Source organism: Acinonyx jubatus, chromosome B3, assembly GCF_027475565.1.
Source record: "Acinonyx jubatus isolate Ajub_Pintada_27869175 chromosome B3, VMU_Ajub_asm_v1.0, whole genome shotgun sequence".
In the NCBI taxonomy this organism is placed as follows: Eukaryota; Metazoa; Chordata; class Mammalia; order Carnivora; family Felidae; genus Acinonyx; species Acinonyx jubatus.
The window spans coordinates 59,944,485-59,965,774 of NC_069386.1; the positions used below are offsets into that span (position 1 = coordinate 59,944,485).

General features: G+C 45.0%; 1 protein-coding gene across 2 annotated transcripts in view; it reads left to right on the forward strand.

Annotated features, from left to right (window-relative positions):
* The first annotated feature begins 7,671 nt into the window (after window positions 1-7,671).
* The window catches only part of PLA2G4E (phospholipase A2 group IVE), a 56,879-nt gene continuing 43,260 nt past the window's right edge, over window positions 7,672-21,290 (forward strand). The window contains exon 1 of one of the 2 annotated variants that reach the window (XM_015064895.3): window positions 7,672-8,217. In XM_015064895.3, coding sequence (XP_014920381.2) covers window positions 8,038-8,217 — 180 coding nt within the window. In that variant the 5' untranslated portion in view covers window positions 7,672-8,037. The remainder of the gene's footprint in view (window positions 8,218-21,290) is intronic. The other variant, XM_053224126.1, reaches the window with a different exon arrangement.

Genomic DNA, 21,290 nt, shown 5'->3' on the forward strand with positions numbered 1-21,290 from the left:
GTTTATATATGTATCTCCTGTCGGTTCTGTTTCTCTGAATAACCCTGACTAATACAGTATCTATTAGAAAGAAAAAAACTGCCCTCTCATCCTGAATGGTGAAATCTTAGACTCATTTCCATACAGTTCAGGAAGACCAGGATGCCTGCCAACTCCATTTCTTGATAACTGTTTCCTAGAGCTCATTTCTGTTTCTGTGGGCTGGGAGTCCAGGCATGACGTAACTGGTTCTCTGCACTCAAGCTGTGGGCCAGGCCATCACCGGCAATCAGCTCAAGGCTCAGCTGGGGAAGGGTCTGCCTCCAAGCTGACACAGGTCAAGCCGGCAAGACTCAGGTCCCCATGGGCTGTTGGCCTGAGGCTGTCCCCTGGTTCTCTGTCACTAGGCCTGTCCACAGGGAAGGTCACAACACGGCAGCTGGCTTCATCAATATGAGCAAGCAAGGAGAACCACAGAGGGGGCCCGAGGGACATTCTAGGGAATGAACATGACCAAACTCTGTGACAGATCAGATTCAGAGATATAAGGGCTGGGGGTGAAGATCCAAAGAAGATGCTGAAAGAGTTTGCAGCCTGAAAGGACCGTGGGTGGTGAGAAAGATGAGGAGCTTTAGACTTCTGGGCTTTGTGGTGGGCTTGGTTTGAGAAACTGTCCCGTGGTGAGTTACCTTACAGGAATGTGCTCAGAACCACAGCCTGGCATTTTTGAGCATTAAACTCAGGAAATGCTCTGGAGGACGGGAGCAACAAATGCTGACCCACAAAGTTCTAAGGAAGTCGGGCCCAGCTGTGGTTTCAAAAGGCACAAGGTAGCAAGGAGGAGAGTGACCAGGCTTCCAGAACCCACACAGTCAGAGTTCACAGGCCTGACCAGATCTCAGACCTTTTAGCTCATCACTCTTACCAAAGATAGAGAACTAACACCTGAGGATGTGATGGTGACTCATCCAAGGTCATGTGACAAGCTCAGGACACTTACTGTTTATCTTGTGGTCATTACCCTTCTTTTAGGAATGGTACCCATTTCTTTGGGAGGCTCACCCCTCACCTCCACTCAGCCCACGAGCTTAGGACTCTCTCCCACAGCTCTCATGCCATGGTGGGCCTGTGGCCTGGTCTGGCCCTCAGAACAGCGTGCTGCATTCCCCTGGCCACAGAGACTGGCTTAGAGGCAAGTATGTGGCCAGCCAGAGAGACACCAAGAAACTTTTTTAGGGCTACAGAGGTGGGCACTTTCTCCCACTGGACTTGAGCCTGGGCAGATGTGAGGCTGAAGTGAGTGCCACCATCTGGCCCTGAGGAGGGAAGAGCCTGTCTGAGGATGGAGGGAAGACAGGAATCAGGCTCAGCGGTAGAGACACTGTGCTGTGTCACCAGTGTCAAGTCCAAGTTTAAATCAGTCCCCTTCCTGACTGTTCAGTCATTCATTCCAATGAATTCCTCCCCCGACCCAGCCACCATTTTTTGGCCTAATCTCACCTGAGTGGGGAGTTTTGTTGCCCACAGTCATGAATCCTAACTAATATACAAGAAGAGAGAGTTTAATGGAGAGGAGAATGTTGGATTCAGAACCCTGAGGTGGGAGAAAAAGTAGGCCTTTGCTTCTAGGCAATCAATGAAGACTTTTAGGATCAGGTATATTCCCTAGAGTAACCTGTGCACACATGACCAGGACACATATATGAGACTGTGGCAGCACTATTTATATCACCAAAAAGCTAAATCCAAATGGCCATCAATAGGGGAATGGATAAATAAGTCAAACAGTAGAATACTATACAGCAAGGAAAAGTAATGAACTATAGCTTTGCACATTGACGTGGATGAATCTCAAAAATGCGACGTAGAGTGAAAAAAGAAAGTACGATTGCATTTGGATTAGTACCCAAATATCGAAAACTTGGCAGTATATTACTTAGGGGATATATACATCCGTAGTAAACATACAACAAGAGTTGGGAAAATGACAAACACAAATTCGGATTAGTTATTATGCTTACAGGGAAGTTATGATTACACAGAGACACACAGGAGCTTTAAAAGCGTTGGCAATATACTGTGTCACCAGCTAGAGTGGTAGGGGTGGTGAATACTTGGGCATATGTGTTTTATGACTTTTGACATCAAATATGTGAGTGTGCATGATATATATTCTTTTGTATTATGAAACATTTCATAATAAAAATAAATAGAAGAGCCAGGATCAATATCCGGGATGCCATCACAGCAGCCAACAGGAAGGTGTTTCCACACCTGATCTGGAAGCTCATGAGCTGAATATTTCTAAATGTTTGCATTTTCTTATTTAATTCTCACACTATCCCCATGAGGTAGGTACTGTTCTGAGAAGTAAGTTGTGGGGTGAGAGGTAGGAGAGGTAGGTAGTGTGTAGGTTGGGGGGTAGAGAGTCCATGAAATAACTTGACCAAGGCTACAGAGCCAGCAAGAGAGGTAGAGCCAGGATTGGAACCCAGGACTCCTGCAGAAACCACATGCTGGGCCACCCCGTGTACTGCCAAAGCCCATCCTTGGAGGCTGAACAAGCCCCCCATAATTCTCATTCCCGGTGCTGAGCTCTAGTAGCTACTGGATTGGCAGACATGTCACAAACCAGGAGGCCTAAAGAATGTCCCATCTCCCCACAGGCTCTAGAACAGCTGAATCTGTGTTGCAATTTGGGTCCAAACTGCCCAGGACTGGAAGGGAAAGTCACCCTGCTTGAGACTGAGGGAGTTCCTGGGACCTGGGAACTTCAGTGCAAAAATGTGGAAAATCCAAGCATACCAGGAAAGGTTTGTCATCCTAACACCTGGTCATGAGCAGTAAGCAGGACAGAGGACAGGCTGAACTGACATTGCGCTGATACAGGGAGCTGGAGAAAACACCACATGACTCTTGACCTTTAGGTGTGTTAACCCATCCACTAGTACAACATGACCCAATAAGTGTCTTAAGGCTCTACTGATAGAAAAATGTGTCCCCCTTGTGTAAATGGACAAGAGAAAGCGGGAGTGCGTATCCCTCCCTCATCAGCAGAGAGAGATGTGGGAAGAAGAGCTAGAAGCATTTGCCTCCCACCCGAGAGCCACAGAAGGAAGCACAGGCTCTTCTCCAGCTCCAGCCCTCCTTAGGGAAGGGTCCGGTCTAGAGGGAATGACCCTTGAGTGAGCCATGAACAGTGAGGCGCCTCCCATTGTAGAAGGCGTTAGAGACCAGGATTGTGGGAAAGCTCTGGAGTCTTGAGAGGATTATTGAATTTATGTTAGTCTGTTTTCTCAACTCTAAAAGGAGACAATAACCACGTCATAGCCTTGCTGTAAGGATTACACAGAACACTGTATGTGATGAAGTTGCTCTAATATCTTGACACACAGGTACTCAGTAAATGAGAGTTGTTATTTTTAATGTTTTATCATTATTTTCGACATGGATCTGTATCCTGATTGTGAGATTAAGACGGAGCAGTTTTATTTATATAAATGTCTCTGGTTCAAGTCAAAATTACATCCTGGGTTGTGACACTTGATACAATGCTTGGTTTGAAAAGCAGACAATTAACTTCTAAGAGGCATGGTTACAGTTCAGGCAGCCACCACCAGGGGACTTCGTTGCCCGATGACAAAACAAATAAATAAATAAATAAATAAATAAATAAATAAAACTAAAAATGAAAAGGCATGAAGTCGTAAACTGGAAAGTACACAGAGCATACTCATCACTCTGTAAACCTTTGCACAAAATATGCTTTAAAACCTTATCTTTCTAGTTACTTTTCCACGATTAACTGCCCTAGCTCACACCCCTTTATCTTGCCACATTTTCACAACTTACTACCCTTTGTCCAACTTAGTCTGTAAGTGTTTGGCTCTATTTCTTTAGATCTTCGCTTTTCTTGTGAGGGTTCCCTTGTACGTGTTTTTTTATTTTTTGTGTTTTAACCTATTTCAATTTGTGTTTTTCTCTTGTTAATTTGTCTTTTTCTTTTTTTTTTTTTTTATTCAAGTGAGTGTAGTCTTGGCTTCAGGAGTAGAACCCAGTGATTCATTCATCTCTTACATATGACACCCAGTACTCATCCCGAAAAATGCCCTCCTGAATGGCCATCGCCCACACCACCCACCTCCCCTCTAGTAGCCTTGAATTTGTTCTGGAGCTCCAGCCAAGAACTTAAGACAAGTAGAGGAAAACCTCATCCTGCCTGCCACTATAATAGGCAAATTTTCATGGTCCACTGAAAAGACTTGATTCTAATGAAAGTAAATAGAAAACCAGCTCAATATTATTCTATTGAAAAATCGATCAAGAAATTAAATTGGTTTGATTGAATCTGCTCAGAAAAGTACTTTTTTCCCTTTCTTATTTAAAATGTTAAATTTACATAAATTTATGTATTGTTATATAAATTTAAAAATATATTCCCATTATAAGCAACTGGAACAGGACAGGGATATAAGCCTCCCCTCCCCTTCTCTGATTTCCATTTCCCACTCCTATTATCAATTTTAGGCTTTTTTTCATAAAACATTTTCTTTTCTTTTCTTTTTTTAAAAGTGTTTATTTATATATTTGGGGGGGGGGGTAGTGCATGAGAAAGCATGAGCCAGGGAGGGGCAGAGAGAGGGGAAGAGAAAATCCCAAGCAGGCTCTGTGCTGTCTGCACATAGCCCCACACTGGGGCTAGATCCCACATACTGTGAGATCATGACCTGAGCCGAAATCAAGAGTCGGAGGCGCAACAGACTGAGCGACCCAGGTGCCCCTCATAAAGCATTTTCTAGAAAAAAATTCATCAACACTAGTATACTTCTCATTAAGATGCTTATATTTAACAGAACGAAGTCAAAACTTCCTCCACATTGTAAAGCAGATGCATGTTAAGGCCACACAGCGGGGCCACATGTGTTGTCCCTAGTAACTGCCTCAGTTTATTCTGTCACCGCTCGCCCTTAAATGCTGTTACGTCTTCGAATCATCTTCCACTTTCCCGTTTTGTCCTTTCTCATCAGCATTTATCAAGTCCCTGTCCTGGGCGGCACACTTTGCCCAAACACATTCCCTTCCTTACATGAGGGAGAAGGCCACACAGGCAGAAATGAGCACAGCAAGACCAGCTGTAATGGGTGCGGACGGGGAGCCGTTATAAATATTTAATTGTGTATATATTTAAGTTTAGAACACATTTTCTGTTAGGAACAATGCTGATCTAAGCCATTCTGGGCCAGCATCACCAGGAACCCTGGGCCACGCTACAGCTCAGGGGAATGGGACCTTCTGCAGGACTGGTGGGGAGGAGGCCCAGGGGCCCTCAGGGGTTTCTGGACACAAGCTGCCAGCTCAAGAACATGTGTTTTGGCAGAGGTTGAAGTTCGTTTGCTTGCCTTTTATTTGTAACATGTAGGAGGTGGATTTTGCAGGGGACTAAGCAAGGGAAGCCTGGAGACATTCTTTATAAAGATTTCTTTTTATTTATTTACTTATTTTTGTATAGAGAGAGAAAGTGCAAGTTGAGGAGGGATAGAGAGAGAATCCCAAGCAGGCTCGGCGCTGTCAGCAAAGAGCCTATGGGGGGCTCGAACTCACAAACGGTGAGATCATGACCTGAGCTGATGTCGGACGCTTACCCGACTGAGGCACCCAGGTGGGTGCCTGTTACAAACACTTCTAAAAGAAAAACACATTCAGATACTCCCTGACACAGATCCGGGAAAGGTGTGAGGGCTCCTCTGGTCTTCTCACCAGGGTGGGGAGGGGGAGCCCCACCAGCACTAATGCCCCAGAGGGTCTGCAGGGAGGGGCTCCAGGACTCAAGTATAAGCCACCATAGTGGCTGGCAGTTTCAACTACTGTGACACTAGGGACACTGCCCAGTCACCTTCTGACTCGTTTCTTTTTTTTTTTTTTTTGCCAGTTTTATTGAGATACGATTGACAAATAAAAATTATATATACTTAGGTTGTTCAAGGTTATTTTTTTTAACATTTATTTTTGAGACAGGGAGAGAGAGAGCACGAACAGGGGAGGGTCAGAGGAAGAGGGAGACATAGAATCTGAAACAGGCTCCAGGCTCTGAGCTATCAGCACAGAGTCCCACGCGGGGCTCGAACCCACAGACCACAAGATCATGACCTGAGCTGAAGTCAGATGCTTAACCCACTGAGCCACCCAGGCGCCCCTCAAGGTTATTATTAAAAGATGTACAATGTGCTGCTGAGGATCTGGTGTTGCCTTCCCTGATTAACTTCCATCCTCCCTGGTGGACAGGGGAGGAAGGACACCTTTGTAAATGTATGTCCTGCTTTTAGGCAAATAAGGGGAGGGCAGAGAGCTTTTCCTGTATCTGCTTCTCCTCACTTGCCTTTCAGCTTGAAATAATCCTCATGCCATGTGGCAGATTTGGGGTGGGGAGAGGTGGGTGCAAATTGTGCTACTCTTCAGCACAGACAGAAAAGTGACACTTTACACAGGACTCTAGTCAGTTGGACTGTGGTCTGGCTGCTGCTGGGTTTCTTTCCTTTTTTTTTTTTTCTTTTCTTTAGTGTTTATTTTTGAGAGAAAGAGAGAGAGTGTGAGCGGGGGAGGGGCAGAGAGAGAGGAGACACAGCCTGAAGCAGGCTCCAAGCTCTGAGCTGTCAGCACAGAGCCTGATGCAGGGCTCAAACTCATGACCTGAGCCGAAGTCAGACACTCAACCGACTGAGCCACCCAGGCACCCCTGCTGCTGGGTTTCTGATAGCGCTGCTTAGGCCAGAGACAGTCTCCACTGGAAAATCATGGCCTTGGAAAAGAGAGACTTGAAACGGGGGAGCTCATGGGGTGTCCCAACTAGAGAGGATGCTGGATCGCTGAGAGCCAACACAGAGAGACATGAAAAGACACACATTTTGAATGTACATTCAATTTTTTTAGAGAAAAAGAGTGTGTGAGTGGGGCAGGGGCAGAGAAAGAGAGAGAACCCTAAGCAGCGCAAAGCCTGAATGGCCACTACCCTGGTCATGACCTGAGCTGAAATCAAGAGTCCAACGTTCAACCAACTGAGCCACCCAGGCACCCCTTGAACGTACATTTTATTTTACTTTTTTTTTTATTTACTTGAGAGAGAGAGAGAGAGAACGAGCAGGGGAGGGGCAGAGAGAAAGGGGGACAGAGGATCTGAAGCGGGTTCTGCAAGGACAGCAGAGAGCCCAGCTCGGGGCTCGAACCCACGAACTGCGAGATCATGACCTGAGCCGAAGGCAGACACTTAACCAAATGAGCCCCTGAATGTACGTTTTAAAGCACTTGTAAACAGAACATACCAAGGGTTTGGGTTTTGTTTTTAGTTTAGTATTTTTATTTTTACCATGGAGCTATGATGCATTCTCTTTTAGCTGCCAGACACAGCATCTGTATTAAATCAAAGAAAGAGCTCAAACGAGAGACAGATTAAATTATTAAATTCTCTTCTGGGCTGTACCCCCCTCCGTCAGCCCTGAACACCAGGCCAGGTATCTATTTTCGGCTCAATAAAGAGATGCAGGGGTGTCAGCCAAGAGCCAGAGAGTGACTTCGCCTCCATCAGGGGCCAGACAGCCTCAGCCACTTCGCCTCCAGCCCTGCCTCCTCCTGCCCTCCCCACTGACATATTGAGTTTCACAACGTTAAAAATAGCTGCTGAGCTGTGAGAAGCTATCTCTGAGCCTGGATCCGAGCTCAGAAAGGCAGGCCTCCCTTAACCAAGAGCCGCCCTAGGTGAGCATAATTCTAGCTCCCTCCAGGCTTTTCACACAGCACAAGAACAGTCTCTTCGCCAAAATAGGTCCGGAGTGGTTGAAATATTCACAGAAATGTGGGATTCTTTTAGCTAAGCCCTGACTTCTTTCACCTCCTTAATAATTCATCAGGCTTATTTATCTTCGGGAGGAATCCAATGGCATTGCTTCCACGTTCTTGCAAAACTCCCTTCAAATTTCCTGAGGATGTTCAGACACCTCGCCGTGAAGGACTAGCCCCACCTCCACACAGCCTGTGCTGAGCCCCAGTGAAGGGGACGCTGCCTTAATGACTCTCCAGAGCTCGGAAGGCTGTCCTGGCCCGGGAACTGATGTGTTTGCCCCACAGGAGCTACAGGGGGCTGAAGAGAGCAGGTCGGAAAGAAATGTCAGTGAGTTTGAGCACACACAGGACCTGGAAACTCCCAGTCTCCCACCTCTGCTTCCCACGGCCCTTGGGGGCTCTCAGGTATGTCTGCGTTCCTGCCTAGAAGGTTCCTAGCTCCTTAAATTTTACCCCGACTTTGCTGGCTCCGAATAAGATCACCTGCATCACCATAGAGTTAAGAAGCTGTATTTTTGTTGATTTCCTTCTTTCCCAGAGGAATCCCTTCACCCCCACCCCCCTCACCTGTCCTCACCTGCCTCCTTGACCCCAAGAGCTGTTAACTAAAACAACTACACCTGTGTACGGAGTGCATTCCAAGTGCCTGACGCTCTGCTGAGGAGGGATTAGCATTTCTGTTTGTTGATGCGACCGAGGCTCAGCGGGATTGAGGTCACACACCTCGTCAGTCCAAGGGAGACCTGAGCTGGAAGATATTTCTATTAATACGATCCCGAGGAGAGGGGACAAGGAACTAGCAGGGTCTCTGACACAGAGTAGGTGCTCAAACCGCACAATTAGCACCGTGGCAGAGCAGGGTCATAAATGTTGGGGAGAATGTGTAGATTTGGCCTTCCTGAGGAGCCCCACCTATCGGCTAGTGAAGAGAAAACCTTGAATAAGTAAGTCCCGTTGGTAATTTAGTGGGCTACAAAAATTGAACAGTGTCTGTAGGTAATTCTCAGTGGATCCAGATCTGCCCACCAGCTTCTACTCTGGGTGAGTGTGTGGGCTTCCTACAGAGGCTCAGTGACTGGAGAGGAGTCAAGGTTCCTGTATCCTTCTGGCAGCTACATTCTCGGCAATGATGCCAGGCTGACTTCTGTAGCCGTAAGCCTCTTCCTCCTGTGGGCCTGCACCTCGCTCATAAGGAGCACTGGTCTCTTTGCCTCCTATAGGCCTTTCTGTCTCTACCTCACCCTCTTTCTGGCCCCAGCTTGGTGGGCCTTGACCCTGGGTTCACTTGCCTGGCCCCGATAGGCCCCACATCATAGCTGTGGTTGTCAACCAGCTTCCACCACGCAAGGCGACTGAGGGCTGCTGGGAGGATGAGCAATCCTCCCGATCCTCCCAAGCATACCACTCTACCTCTTGACCAGGCTGACTGCCCCATACAATCACCAGGACCCCTGCCAGTGACTCCTCTCAGAGTCACAAGTGAAGAGTGGTCAAGGCTCCCACCCTAGTGCTTCCCTCAACCTCCCTGCCCCACACCCTTCCCACCATTCCTGTAACCCTTCAGTCCTTGGGGAGCACCCACCAGTTTTCAAATAGCTCCTCATCTGCCCCCTGTTCTAGTCCTTGAAGGGTTTCCCTCTAGGACCACCATATGGATTAGACCTTTGTCTTTCTAGATCCCCATTAGAGGCCAGCATTACTAGGTAGCACATTGTCATCCAACAATACTTCAGCAAAAATCAATTTATCAGACTAGCTTTGAATCAGTTTTCAGAGTCACCACTTCCTGCACTGGATTCTTAGGTAACTCTTCCTGTGGCTTGTTACACCTCTCTCGTCTCGAGAAGACCAGGAACCACATCTGGAGCACTTATTCATTGGTTGAACCAATATTTATTGAGCTCCTACTGTGTTCCCAGTGTTGTTCTAAGAGTGGGAGACAGAGCACTGAGCAGGTCAGACAAGATCCAACGCTCCTGAAACGTACATTCTAATGGGGGAGATAGACAATAAGTAAATAGATGACTATTTCCATGTCACAGATAGCAGAACAAAATATGTGATAATGAGGGACTGGCAGCAAGGAGAGGACCTCAGTAGGATGGTAACATTTGAACTGAGACCCGAACAGTGAGAAGAATGGTGGGAAAATGTTCCAGAGAGAGCAAATGCTAAGGGCAAAGGCCCTGTTGAGATGGGCACAAGGTTGATCTGTTCTGGAAACAGAGAGAAAACCAGTGTGTCTGGGGCAGCAGAGATCAGGGAAAGAGAGGGAGAAGTTGGTGGTAGAAGATGAGTTCAGAGTCTTAGGCTGGCCCAGATGCTACGGAGGTGGCTCTCGTGTCATTCTGAAGCAGTGGGAAGCCACTGAAAGGTTTTAATCTGAAGTTCGACTTTGTTTGATTTGTGTTTTACACGGATCACTTTGGCTGGTCTGTGGAGAATGGGCTGCCTGGCAGACAAGAGGGGACCCAGGGAGACAAGTGAGGAGGTTTTAGCTGCAGTCCAGGAGAAAATGGTGGAGGATTGATGGGTGGCGGTGGACAGCAGAAGTGGACAGATTCTGGATTTTTCAGGAGGCAGAACTTATAGGACTTATTGATAGATTGGATGCTAAATAAGACATCAGTGATGTCTCCTAGGTTTTTGCCTTAACAAGTGGGAGGTACACTTACTCACAAAAGTGCGAAACAGGTTGAGGTGGAGGGGACTGGAGGTTTCTGTCTCGGACATTTGTTTTTTTTATGTTTATTTATTTATTTTGAGACAGAGAGTGAACAGGGGAAGGGCAGAGAGAGGGAGAAAGGGAGAGAGAATCCCAAGCAGAGAGATTTCAGCACTGTCAGTACAGAGCCTGATGCGGGGCTCGATCTCATGAACTGCGAGATCATGACCCAAGCAGAGATCAAGAGTTGGACGCTTAACTGACTGATATAACCAGGAAGCCCTTGGAAGTTTTAAATTTGAGATGCCTGGGGCACCTGGGTGGCTCAGTAGGTTAAGCGACCAGCTTAAGCTCAGGTCACGATCTTGCAATTCATGAGTTCGAGGTCCGCATCGGGCTCTGTGCTGACAGCTCAGGGCCTGGAGCCTGCTTTGGGTTCTGTGTCTCCCCCTCTCTGCCCCTCCGCTGCCCCCTTCTGCTTGTGCTCTGTCTCTCAAAAAATGAATAAACATTAAAAAAAATAAATACGTAAATAAATTTGAGATGCCTGTTATTTACCCAAGTAGAGATGTCAGGTGGGCAGCCTCAGGTACTCAGGAGATAGGGTAGGAAGATAATCTGTTTAATACATAAAGCAGAGTATAGATGATTTTTAAAGCCACAGAGCTGGATGAGATCTCCAAAGGGTGGGATGAAGAGATGGAAGAGAAGAGGCGTGAGTTTGTGAGCTCTGCTTCCCACTTTCGGGATGCCTGGTGGAGGCAGAAGAGCTGGCAAGGGGGGGCAGACAGAACAGGCAGCCAGTGAGACTGGAAGAAGCCAAGGAGGAGGTGGTGTCCTGGGAGCCCAGAGACTTTCTCTATAAATGTCCCACGTTATCATCAGAGTAGGTTATCAGTAAAAAGCACAAATTTTGTGCCACGTATTCATGTCTTGTCTGGCATAGACCTGGAGCATTGAGAAATGGGCCGCTGCCTGGCCAGCTGGCTGGCTGCTGGCCTAGGAGCCCACACAGCTCTCATTATCTCTGACATCAAGGCTGATACCTCCTGGCTCCAGAGGCCTGGCGAAATCGGGCCCCACCCCTGCTGCTTCCCTGCTCCTGTCACATGCCCTGTGGCCCCGTGCCCACCCTTCTCTCCTGGCAGGGCTCACTGACTCGGTGCCGCCCGGTGCCACCTACCTGGCATGAGGCAAGCTCATTCCAGCTCTTCTCCTGGATTCTGCAGCTTCCCCTCCTGGAATGTTCTCCCTTCCATCCTCCTGCTGCCTTTCCTTTCAGGCCCAGCTCAGGGCTCAGTTCTCCAGTCTCTCCCCACCTGCCCTCTACTCTGCTACTTGGTGGATCGCCCTTCAGGACCACCTTTATGGTTACACCTTTCCTGGACGGGTGACTGAAGCCCACTGGACGCCCCTGCTCCGCCCTTCATATCTAATCCATCTTCCTACCGTGTAGGGTCTGCCTCGAAATCCCTCTAGCATCTCACCACTTCTGTCCATCTCTGCCCCTCGCCCTGGCCCAAGGCACCATTTCCCATCTGAACCACCGCAGCTCACCTTCCCACCTCTAGTCTTGTCCCCTCCATTCCCCACACGGTAGCCAGTGATTTCCTTCACATCACTTCTCTGCTTAACATCCGTCAGTGGCATCCAATCCCTCAGGATAAAATACCAAATCCTTACCAAGTCTTTCAAGGCCTCATGTGATTCAGCCAACTGCCCACCTTCCCAGACATTTCTCACCCAATCACTCCCTACTTACGATGCTCCAGACACACATGTTCAGCTCCTAGATGCGCCAGCTTTTACCACCTCTCGGCACCTTGCACGTGCTGTGCCTGCAGCCCACACGGGACGAACTCTGATCTGCCTTTAGGTTTACCTTAAAGACTGTTTCCTCCAGTGGGGCGCCTGGGTGGCTCAGTCAGTTAAGCATCCCACTTCGGCTCAGGTCATGACCTTGCAGTTTGTGAGTTTGAGCCCCGCATCAGGCTCTGTGCTGACAGCTCAGGGCCTGGAGCCTGTTTCAGATCCTATGTCTCCCTCTCTCTCTGCCCCTCCCTAGCTTGTGCTCTCGGTCTCTCTCTGTGTCTCAAAATTGAATAAATGTGAAGAAAAAAAAAAAAAACGCTGCTTCCTCCAAGAGGTCATCCCTGATTCTTCCCACAATCAAAATCAGGTACCCTCTGCTAGTGTCTTTTTTTTTTTTTTTTTAAGTTTCTTAGAGAGCAATTGGAGTGGGGGTAGAGAAAGAGGGAAAGAGAGAATCCTAAGCAGGCTCTGCATTGTCAACACAGACCCTGATGTGTGGCTCAAACTCAGGAACCGTGAGATCATGACCTGAGCTGAAATCAAGAGTCGGACACAGGGGCACCTGGGTGGTTCAGTTGGTTAAGCATCCGACTTCGGCTCAGGTCGTGATCTCGCTGTTCATGAGTCCAAGCCCTGCCTCGGGGTCTGTGCTGACAGCTTAGAGCCTGGAGCCTGCTTCAGATTCTGTGTCTCCCTCTCTCCCCTCTCCCACTTGCACTCTGACTCTCTCTCTCTCTCTCTCAAAAATAAACATTAAAAAAAAAAAGAGTCAGATGCCTAACCGACTAAGCTACTCAGGCACCCCACTTCTAGTGTCTTTTATAGCACCCTGTGCTGTTCCTTGATCAGACGTATCACAATTTATAACTATAAATTCCTTTCTACTTCCTTGCTCATTGCCTAGCAACTGTACATCACGGAAGAGCAGGTGCCGCATCTGTTTTGACACCCAGAACCTACAGCATGGCACCTAGCACTAATAGGTGCTTAAAGCACATTGCCATCAATGAACAAAGCTTTCTTTGACTTCTCCAGCTCCAACTGATCTGTAGGTTCTTTGCCTTCCAAGTGCACTTATAGCTGGTTCTTCCCAATTTATTTGTTTCATAGCAAAAGCAATAAAAATAGCAATAGCTATAATTTGTTGAGGTTTATGACATGCCAGACTCTGCGTGCCATGTATGCATACGTGCGTGTGCATTTCTTGACAACAATCCTGCGAAATAGGTACTATTAACGTCACTTTACAGATCATGAAAATGAGTCTCAGAGAGATAAAGTAATTGCCTAATGCTACCCAGCGAGTCAGTGTCACAGCCAAGATGCAGATTCAAGCCTCTCTGACTCCAAAACTCTTCTTTCCTCTACATTTGTCTGTTGGTGTTGTCTCTAGCTGGCCTGTGAAATTTTGTTGCTGTTGTGTTTTGTCAGTGGCCTCTTTGCTTTGTGGTGGTGGTTGTTGTTTGTTTGATGGCTGGTTTGGTTTGGTTCTGGTATCTTCCACTTCTACATTGCAGGTGCTATGTTAATACCTGCTACTTATGAGGGTGTGTCGGTGGGCAGGTGAGAGCTGTGCAGGACAAAAGTTCTGTATTTCTGTCAAAGTCGCCCTGCAAGGTGAGTGCCAGGGCTGGGTATAAGGACGGTGGAATGGATGGCCACCCATAGACCTTGACCTATGGGGGCCCAAAGGTCCACTTTCCCCTAATATCTCCCCCACCAGGCCAGGCTGGCCCTGCGCCTCCCTCCCCTCTCTTCCTAGTGAAATTCCCACCACTGGAGGTGCTTATATGCGTGACTGTCGGAAGGCCTCTCCCATAGGCTTGTCAAGTAGCTGTAGGGATTAACAAACTGTCCCCTGGATCTAGGGCAAGGCTGGATAGAGAGTAACAGAATCTCAAAGCTGAAACGGACCATCTAGATTCTAGAGCAATTTCCTGCACAGCAGAGGAATCTCCTCTGTGCAAGTACCCCTTGGATAATTCCAGCAATGGAAATTTAATACTTCCATATGACTAAGTTCTTACTTACACTGAGGTCAAGTCTACCCACCCACAAAGGCCCATTTCCACCATCAGGCGTGACACATCAATGCAATCCTTTTCTCTAATTGACAGCTCTTTTCATACCCTGAGCCAGTTTCCATATTCAGCAGTTTCAGGACCCTGCTGTCCTGGGCTCCACTATCTGCTTCGGTTAAGTTTTCCATGAGCCATGGCTTTGCTCTCTGCCTTATCCCTTGGTGGATGGCCCAGCTGGGGGAAAGAGGAGGATCCAGATGGTAAGGTGGGAGGAGGAGGAGAGGGCCTCTGAGCACTTGAAGAAAAATTCCTCCCCCGAACAGACCTGCCTGACTCTGTCCTTACTCAGTGCTTTCTGTTGCTCTCAGAGAATATGCATAAAAGAATATACCTATGTACTTTTTACAGTCAACATATGCAGATATCTAGTATGGTGACCTGGCACATAGCATGAAATACAGCGGTTTTCTTTCCCTGTCTCTTTTTTTTCCTAAACATATAACATGTTATTTAACATATATCATTTTATCTATTTACCTAACATACAATAATTCTATTTTTTCTAAAAGTTGGTTTTCTGACTACCAAGAGCATGTAACACTTGTTCAGTGTAGACATTAGAAAAGATTTTAAGCTTAATAAAGAAAATAAACATTCCCAATAATCTCATCATCCAGGGATAACTTCTTGAAGCCTTGATATATTTCCTTTGGGTTCTTTTTTCTACGCACATACATACATAGAAATCAGTATTATTTACATATACATATATGTATACATGCAATATTGAGCTCGTATTGTAAGAACTTTCCTACCTATCAGCAAATGGTAATCATTTTCCTTTGCTGTTAGAAAAAAAAGATTTAAAAAATGGCTACAATTATCACACCATCCGAGCATGATCATATCTGCCAATATTTGATGCGATGAGTATTACCTCAAAGCCTAGAAAATATGCCATTAATATCCGAATTACAATGATTCCTCTCTCCTCTTTGCCAGCTTGGCAGAGAGATAGCACTATTTCCCCAGGATTCCACTCCAAGCAGCTCAGAATTCCCAGGCTGGTGTCCCTGTCACTGAGACAGTTTCCCTCTCACTTGTCTGCTGACTCTAGACTTCTCCTCAGAGGTATCTCTGCTGACTTGCCCAGACTAAGGAATGCACCTGCCCTGACAGGATTAATGAAGAGAACCCCCCCGCCCCCAGCAAAGTTACCAGATTACCAAACTATCACCTGGTAATAAGGTTCTCTCAACCCCCCCACACAGGGAATCTGTTCCCCCACAAATAGACCCATCGTAGCAAGGTGAGCAAAGGAGTCTCAACATTACTCCTGTACCTTAGATTCCAATAAACTAAGCCCTAAAACTGAGTCCTAGACACTGGTCCAACCTCCTCTCATCTTTATGGGCGTTTCCTCTCTGGGACTCCCATTGTCCTTCCTTGCCATCTGGCCTCAATGGTTTTCTTGAAGATCTCCTCAGTTCATCATACACATTTCAATAATTTCAATACCCAGTGGAAAGAGGTTAGGGTCCCAACCTTCTTTTTCCACCAAGAGACTTCTTTGCTCCTACTTAAATTTATGGATGCAATGAGATTCCTAAGGAAGAGAGTACTACCCAGCTCCACTCAGCAATGTCCGAGGCCCAAACGCCATGGATATATTAAGGAGGGGATGATTGCTATCTCCGTCCATCAATGGCTTCTAAGTCACAGCCCTTGTTAGGCTAAATAAACAAACAACAGCAGAAATGAAAAGCAGTTACAGAAATAATGCTACATCGAACATCACTGAGGATTTGTGTAAGAGTTTATGTACAATAAATTCCTAGAAATAGAATTGCAGAATATAAGTGCATGCAAGTTTTAAATATTAATGAAGATTACCAAATTGCCCTCCAAAAAGTCTATGCCAATTTACATTCTATCAACAAAGTCTTATATTCTTCCCCACACCCTGACCAACGTGAAGCTTTATCGTTTCACCCCTGCCAATCTGATAAATGAAAAATGGAATCACTTTGTTGTTTTAATTTACATTCTTATTATTAGTGGTAATCTTTTATAGGCTTATTGCATATTCCAGTAATCCCAACTTTGTTGAACATTAGAATCACCAGGGAAGCTTTTAAAAATCTCAATGTCTTTTGGGATGAGCACTGGGTATTGTATGGAAACCAATTTGACAATAAATTTCATTAAAAAAAAATCCCAATGTCCAACTCACATGTCACATCGATTATATCAGCTATCAGGGAGCCAGGCATCAATATTTGTTTAATGATCTCCAGGTGATTCCAGCGTTTACCAAAGTTGGGGAGGTACTGAAATATGCATAAGTACCATGATGTTTGTATCTTTTATCAATTTTTCTATTGCATTGTTTGCTTTTTAATATTTATTTTAAAGAGCTTTTTCTTTACTGGAAAATTACCCCCTTCATGAAATTGACAAATATTTTTACAAATTAGCCTTTTATTATTATTTATGGTTGTTTTGACACAGAGAAATTTAATATGTATGTAGTCAGAATTATCAATTTGTTTCCTTCATTGCATCTCAGTTTTGTGTCTTGTTTCCTAACTAATGATGATAAAGCAATAACTAATTTATTTTAATGTAAAGAGTAAGGTATGGATCCAGTTTATTCTTTCTCCAGATGGCAAAATAGTTACTTTTTTTTAGAAAGTAATTTTCCAACATAATATCAAATAATCCATCTTTTCCCCTATTAATTTGTAATGCTATCATTTTTTTCACATGTAAATCTCTTATTTATTTTGCCCCAGGTTTACTTATTATACTTTCATTGCTTTTGTACATGGGATCTCATTTTCTCTTGTGGTTATGATTTTTATAGGAAAATTTACAATTTTTTGATTATTTTTTTAATCAGCCATCCTTATTATGCCCTAGGTTCAAACAGACATGTACATACACTCTTTTTATAGTTATCTTTCTTTTTCTTTTAAGTTTATTTATTTATTTTGAGAGAGAGGACACATGAGTGGGAGAGGGTCAGAGAGAGAGAGGAGAGAGAAAATCCCAAGCAGGCTCAGCACTGTCAGTGAGGAGCCCGATGTGGGGCTCTAACCTATGAACCAAACAGTGAGATCATGACCTAAGCCAAAATCATATGCTTAACTGACTGAGCCACCCAGGAGCCCCTATAGTTCTCTTTCTAATGACTGCATAGAATTTAATCATAGGAATATGCCATTATTTATTAAAATATCTACCAATATTGAACTTTGGGATGATTTTCAACTCTTAACCATTAAAAATTTAGATACAATTAACATTTTTAAGCATGTAGCACTTTCTTCTCTCAGTGTGAGTTTCCAAGAGTAGAATTACTTGGGCATAAATAATTTTATAGCTTCTGATAATTCCTGTTGTATCCTGATAAATATTGATGGTGGTTGGTTTGACTATGGTGAAGGAGGACTGAGGCAGGGGAATCAATAGAGAGTCCCAAGAATATGGGTAAGAGAAAGTAAAGGATCTTGAAAAGATGCCCAAGATTACTAATAATCAGGAAATACACATTAAAACCACAATGAGATACCATTTCATACCCACTGGGTTAACAAAACTCAGAAAGTCAGTTGATAATCCTGGGTATACACTAATGGGAACCCTTTTCCATGGTGGTGGGAGTATAAATCAGTAAAAATACTTTGGGGAACAATTTGGCAATATCTAGTAAAATTGGTGGTAATATACCTTATAACTAAGCAATTTCTACTTCCAGGGGGATATACACTAAAGAAACACAACACATACAGGAATGCTGTAGTGTTTTTGGCACTATTCTTCATTGAATCTAAGGTATAACATTCACTAAGGGAAAATATCGCCAATTAAAGTATAACCCATTGTTGTTTTTAAAAAGATTTTTTTTTTATGTTGGGGAGCCTGGGTGGCTCAGTCGGTTAAGTGTTTGACTTTGGCTCAGGTCATGATCTCACAGCTCATGACTTTGAGCCCCTCATGTGGCTCTGTACTGACAGCTCAGAGCCTGGAGCCTGCTTCTGTGACTCTGTCTCTCTCTACCCCTACTCTGCTCATGCTCTGTCTCTGTGTCTGTCTTTCTCTCTCTTTCTCTCTCAAATGTTTATTTTTGAGAGAGAGAGAGAAAAGGAGAGAGAAAGAGAGAGAGAGAACTTGAAGGAGGGAAGGGGCAGAGAGAGAGAGGGAGACACAGAGTCCGAAGCAGGCTCCAGGCTCTGAGCTGTCAGCACAGAGCCGAACGCAGGGTTCGAACTCACCAACCATGAGATCATGACCTGAACTGAAGTCAGATGCTTAACCAACTGAGCCACCCATGCACCTTCCCATTGTTGTTTTCAATAAGTATCTCTTAATTCAGAGATTTTTAAATGTGAAAAACGTATGCCTTAGAATTGATGAAATACAGTAATAGCAAAACTTAGATACAACTTAAATGTCCATCACACAAAACATGCAGATAAGTTGTGGTGTACTTTACAGCCATGAAAAATCAAGGAGCAAGATCTATATTTACCAATATAGGCAAATCCTGTAAACATAATATCTGGTTGGGGGGAAAAAATCCAAGTTTACTGTAGAATGCATATCCTTTATGTGATACCACTTATATAAAGTCTAAAACATGTAAAGTGATACCAAATAGAAATACAGACATATTTAGAAAAGAAATAAAGAGAGGCGCCTGGGTGGCTCAATCGGTTGAGTGTCCAACTTTGGCTCAGGTCATGATCTCATGGTTCATGAGTTCTAGCCCGACCTTTGACTTGCTGCTGTCAGCACAGAGCCTGCTTCGGATCCTGTCCACCTCTCTCCAGCTAACTCTCTCTTTCTCTCTCTCTCTCAAAAATAAATAAACATTAAAAAAATTTTTTTAAGAAAAAGAATAAAGAAATGCCTTGGAATGATGGCTAGAAATCCAGGGTTGTTGTTCTCCCCTGAGGAGAGGGGAAATGACTATGTTACCACTGTTTTATTTTTTACTCTGAGTAGTGGATTCATAGATGTTTACTTTATTATTCTCTATACATTTTGCATGTCATAAAATTGCTTAATATTTTTTTGAAAGGAGAAACTGAAATTATAGGCTAAGCTAGGAAGATGTGCTTTGTGGGAGGCTGTTTTATTTGGACTGGGAAGCAATTTCTTCCTCCCTCCTTCCATCCTCTTGCAGCTGGATGTCTTTGGGTTAAAAGGTCATCCCAAAAGTCAAATGTTGAGCTCATTTGTGAATTCTTATCCCAGCCTGCTTAGGATACTATTTCCATTTCCTGTGGTCCTTCTGCCACCTGCTTCTTCTTATGCATCGTCTCGTGGGCCTGCCCCATCCTGCCTGCTTTTCCCTTCCGTCAACTCAGCCTTACTCACAGGTTGAGGATGGCTGCCTGTTTCGAACCCTAGCCAGGAGAAGGGGTGAGCTTCCTCTACCCCAGCTCTAGGCAGCAACAGTAACCAATGCTCTTTTCCATCCCAGTTTACCTGGTGTTGAAATGGAGTGGTGAAGGCAATCATCACTGCTCCCATGACTAGGAAAGGCTTTACCTATGCTGGGGTGTCACAAAGGCAATAGGTATGTGAGTGGGAGGTAGATGTATTATAGGGTTGACTTGCAGAGTCAAAGACCAACAAGAGACCTCTGTAGATCCTAGGAACAAGAGGAGGGATTGGGGAAGATGAGAGAAAGAACTTGGAAGAGTTCTCATCCCATTTTCCCCCAAACAGTCCCCTGAAGACAAAAGCACAGACGTGTACCTCCCACCCTCAATGTGTCCTGGAGGAGATTTGGTTTTCCTAATGTGAAGGCATAAGGGACTCAGTTCAGGAGACAGAAGAGGACACAACACTGGAGTAGTTCTCCCCTCCCCTCTCCCTAATGGAGAGTCCCAAATAGAGACTTGCCACAGAGGTGGTGGTCAGGTGAATTAGCCAGAACTCCTTCAGCCACAAGTGCAGAATAATGGAAGCTGGATTCAAATAAGCATAAGATGGGTTGGGTGTGGGGATGCCTTTATTGTCTTGTGTAATTGGTAAGTCCAAGGTATATGAGGGCTTCAGGCATGGCTGAATTTAGTAGTCCAGAACACATTCTCAGAACTTTCCCTTTTTCTCCCTATCTCTCAACTTTGCTTTTTCTATGTCAGCTTAGTTTTTTTTTTTTTTAATTTTTTAAAAAAACTTTTAGAAGAAAGAAAGCATAAGTCAGGGAGAGGGAGAGGGAGAGGGAGAGAGAGAGAGAGAGAGAGAGAGAGAGAGAATCTTAAGCAGGCTTCATGCTCAGTGCAGAGCCCTATGCAGGGTTCAGTCCCATGACCCTGGGATCATAACCTGAACCTAAATCAAGAGTCTGACACTCAACCAACTGAGCTACCCAGGTGTCCCTATGTCAGCTTAGTTTCTTATACTGAATCCTTCCATGTGGTGACATAACTCAAAGTTTACATCTTCCTTAGATTTCATAATCTAGATAAAAGAGTAATAGCTCTCTTTCCCTCCATCTCACTAATCTCCACCACTACCACCACCACGACCCCACCCACCCATAATCCTAAAAAGAAGAAGGGCGGGGGGAGATCTAATTGTTCCTGAACCAATCAGTGAATCTAAGAAGTTGGGGATGCTGACTGGCCACACTGGTGGTAGAGGCAGGCACTTCTGAGGAAGGAGCAAGATCCCCCATGATTGACAGCTCCATAAGATCCCCAGTGTTATTTTATCAGATGACGGGGAAAGGAATTCTAGGGGGCATTATGTCCATATACTAGGATCCCATATACAGACGCAATCACCCCTTAACCTCAGAATTGGCTTGAATACGTGAAATTGTTCCATATAGATTTTGTTCATATACTCCAAAATAAAATCAGAATGCAATCAAATTATTTCCTCTCAAATAATTTTAAACCCTAGGAGTGCTTATAAACACTCATAGATACAAATAATTACAGACTGCAGGTCTGACATGC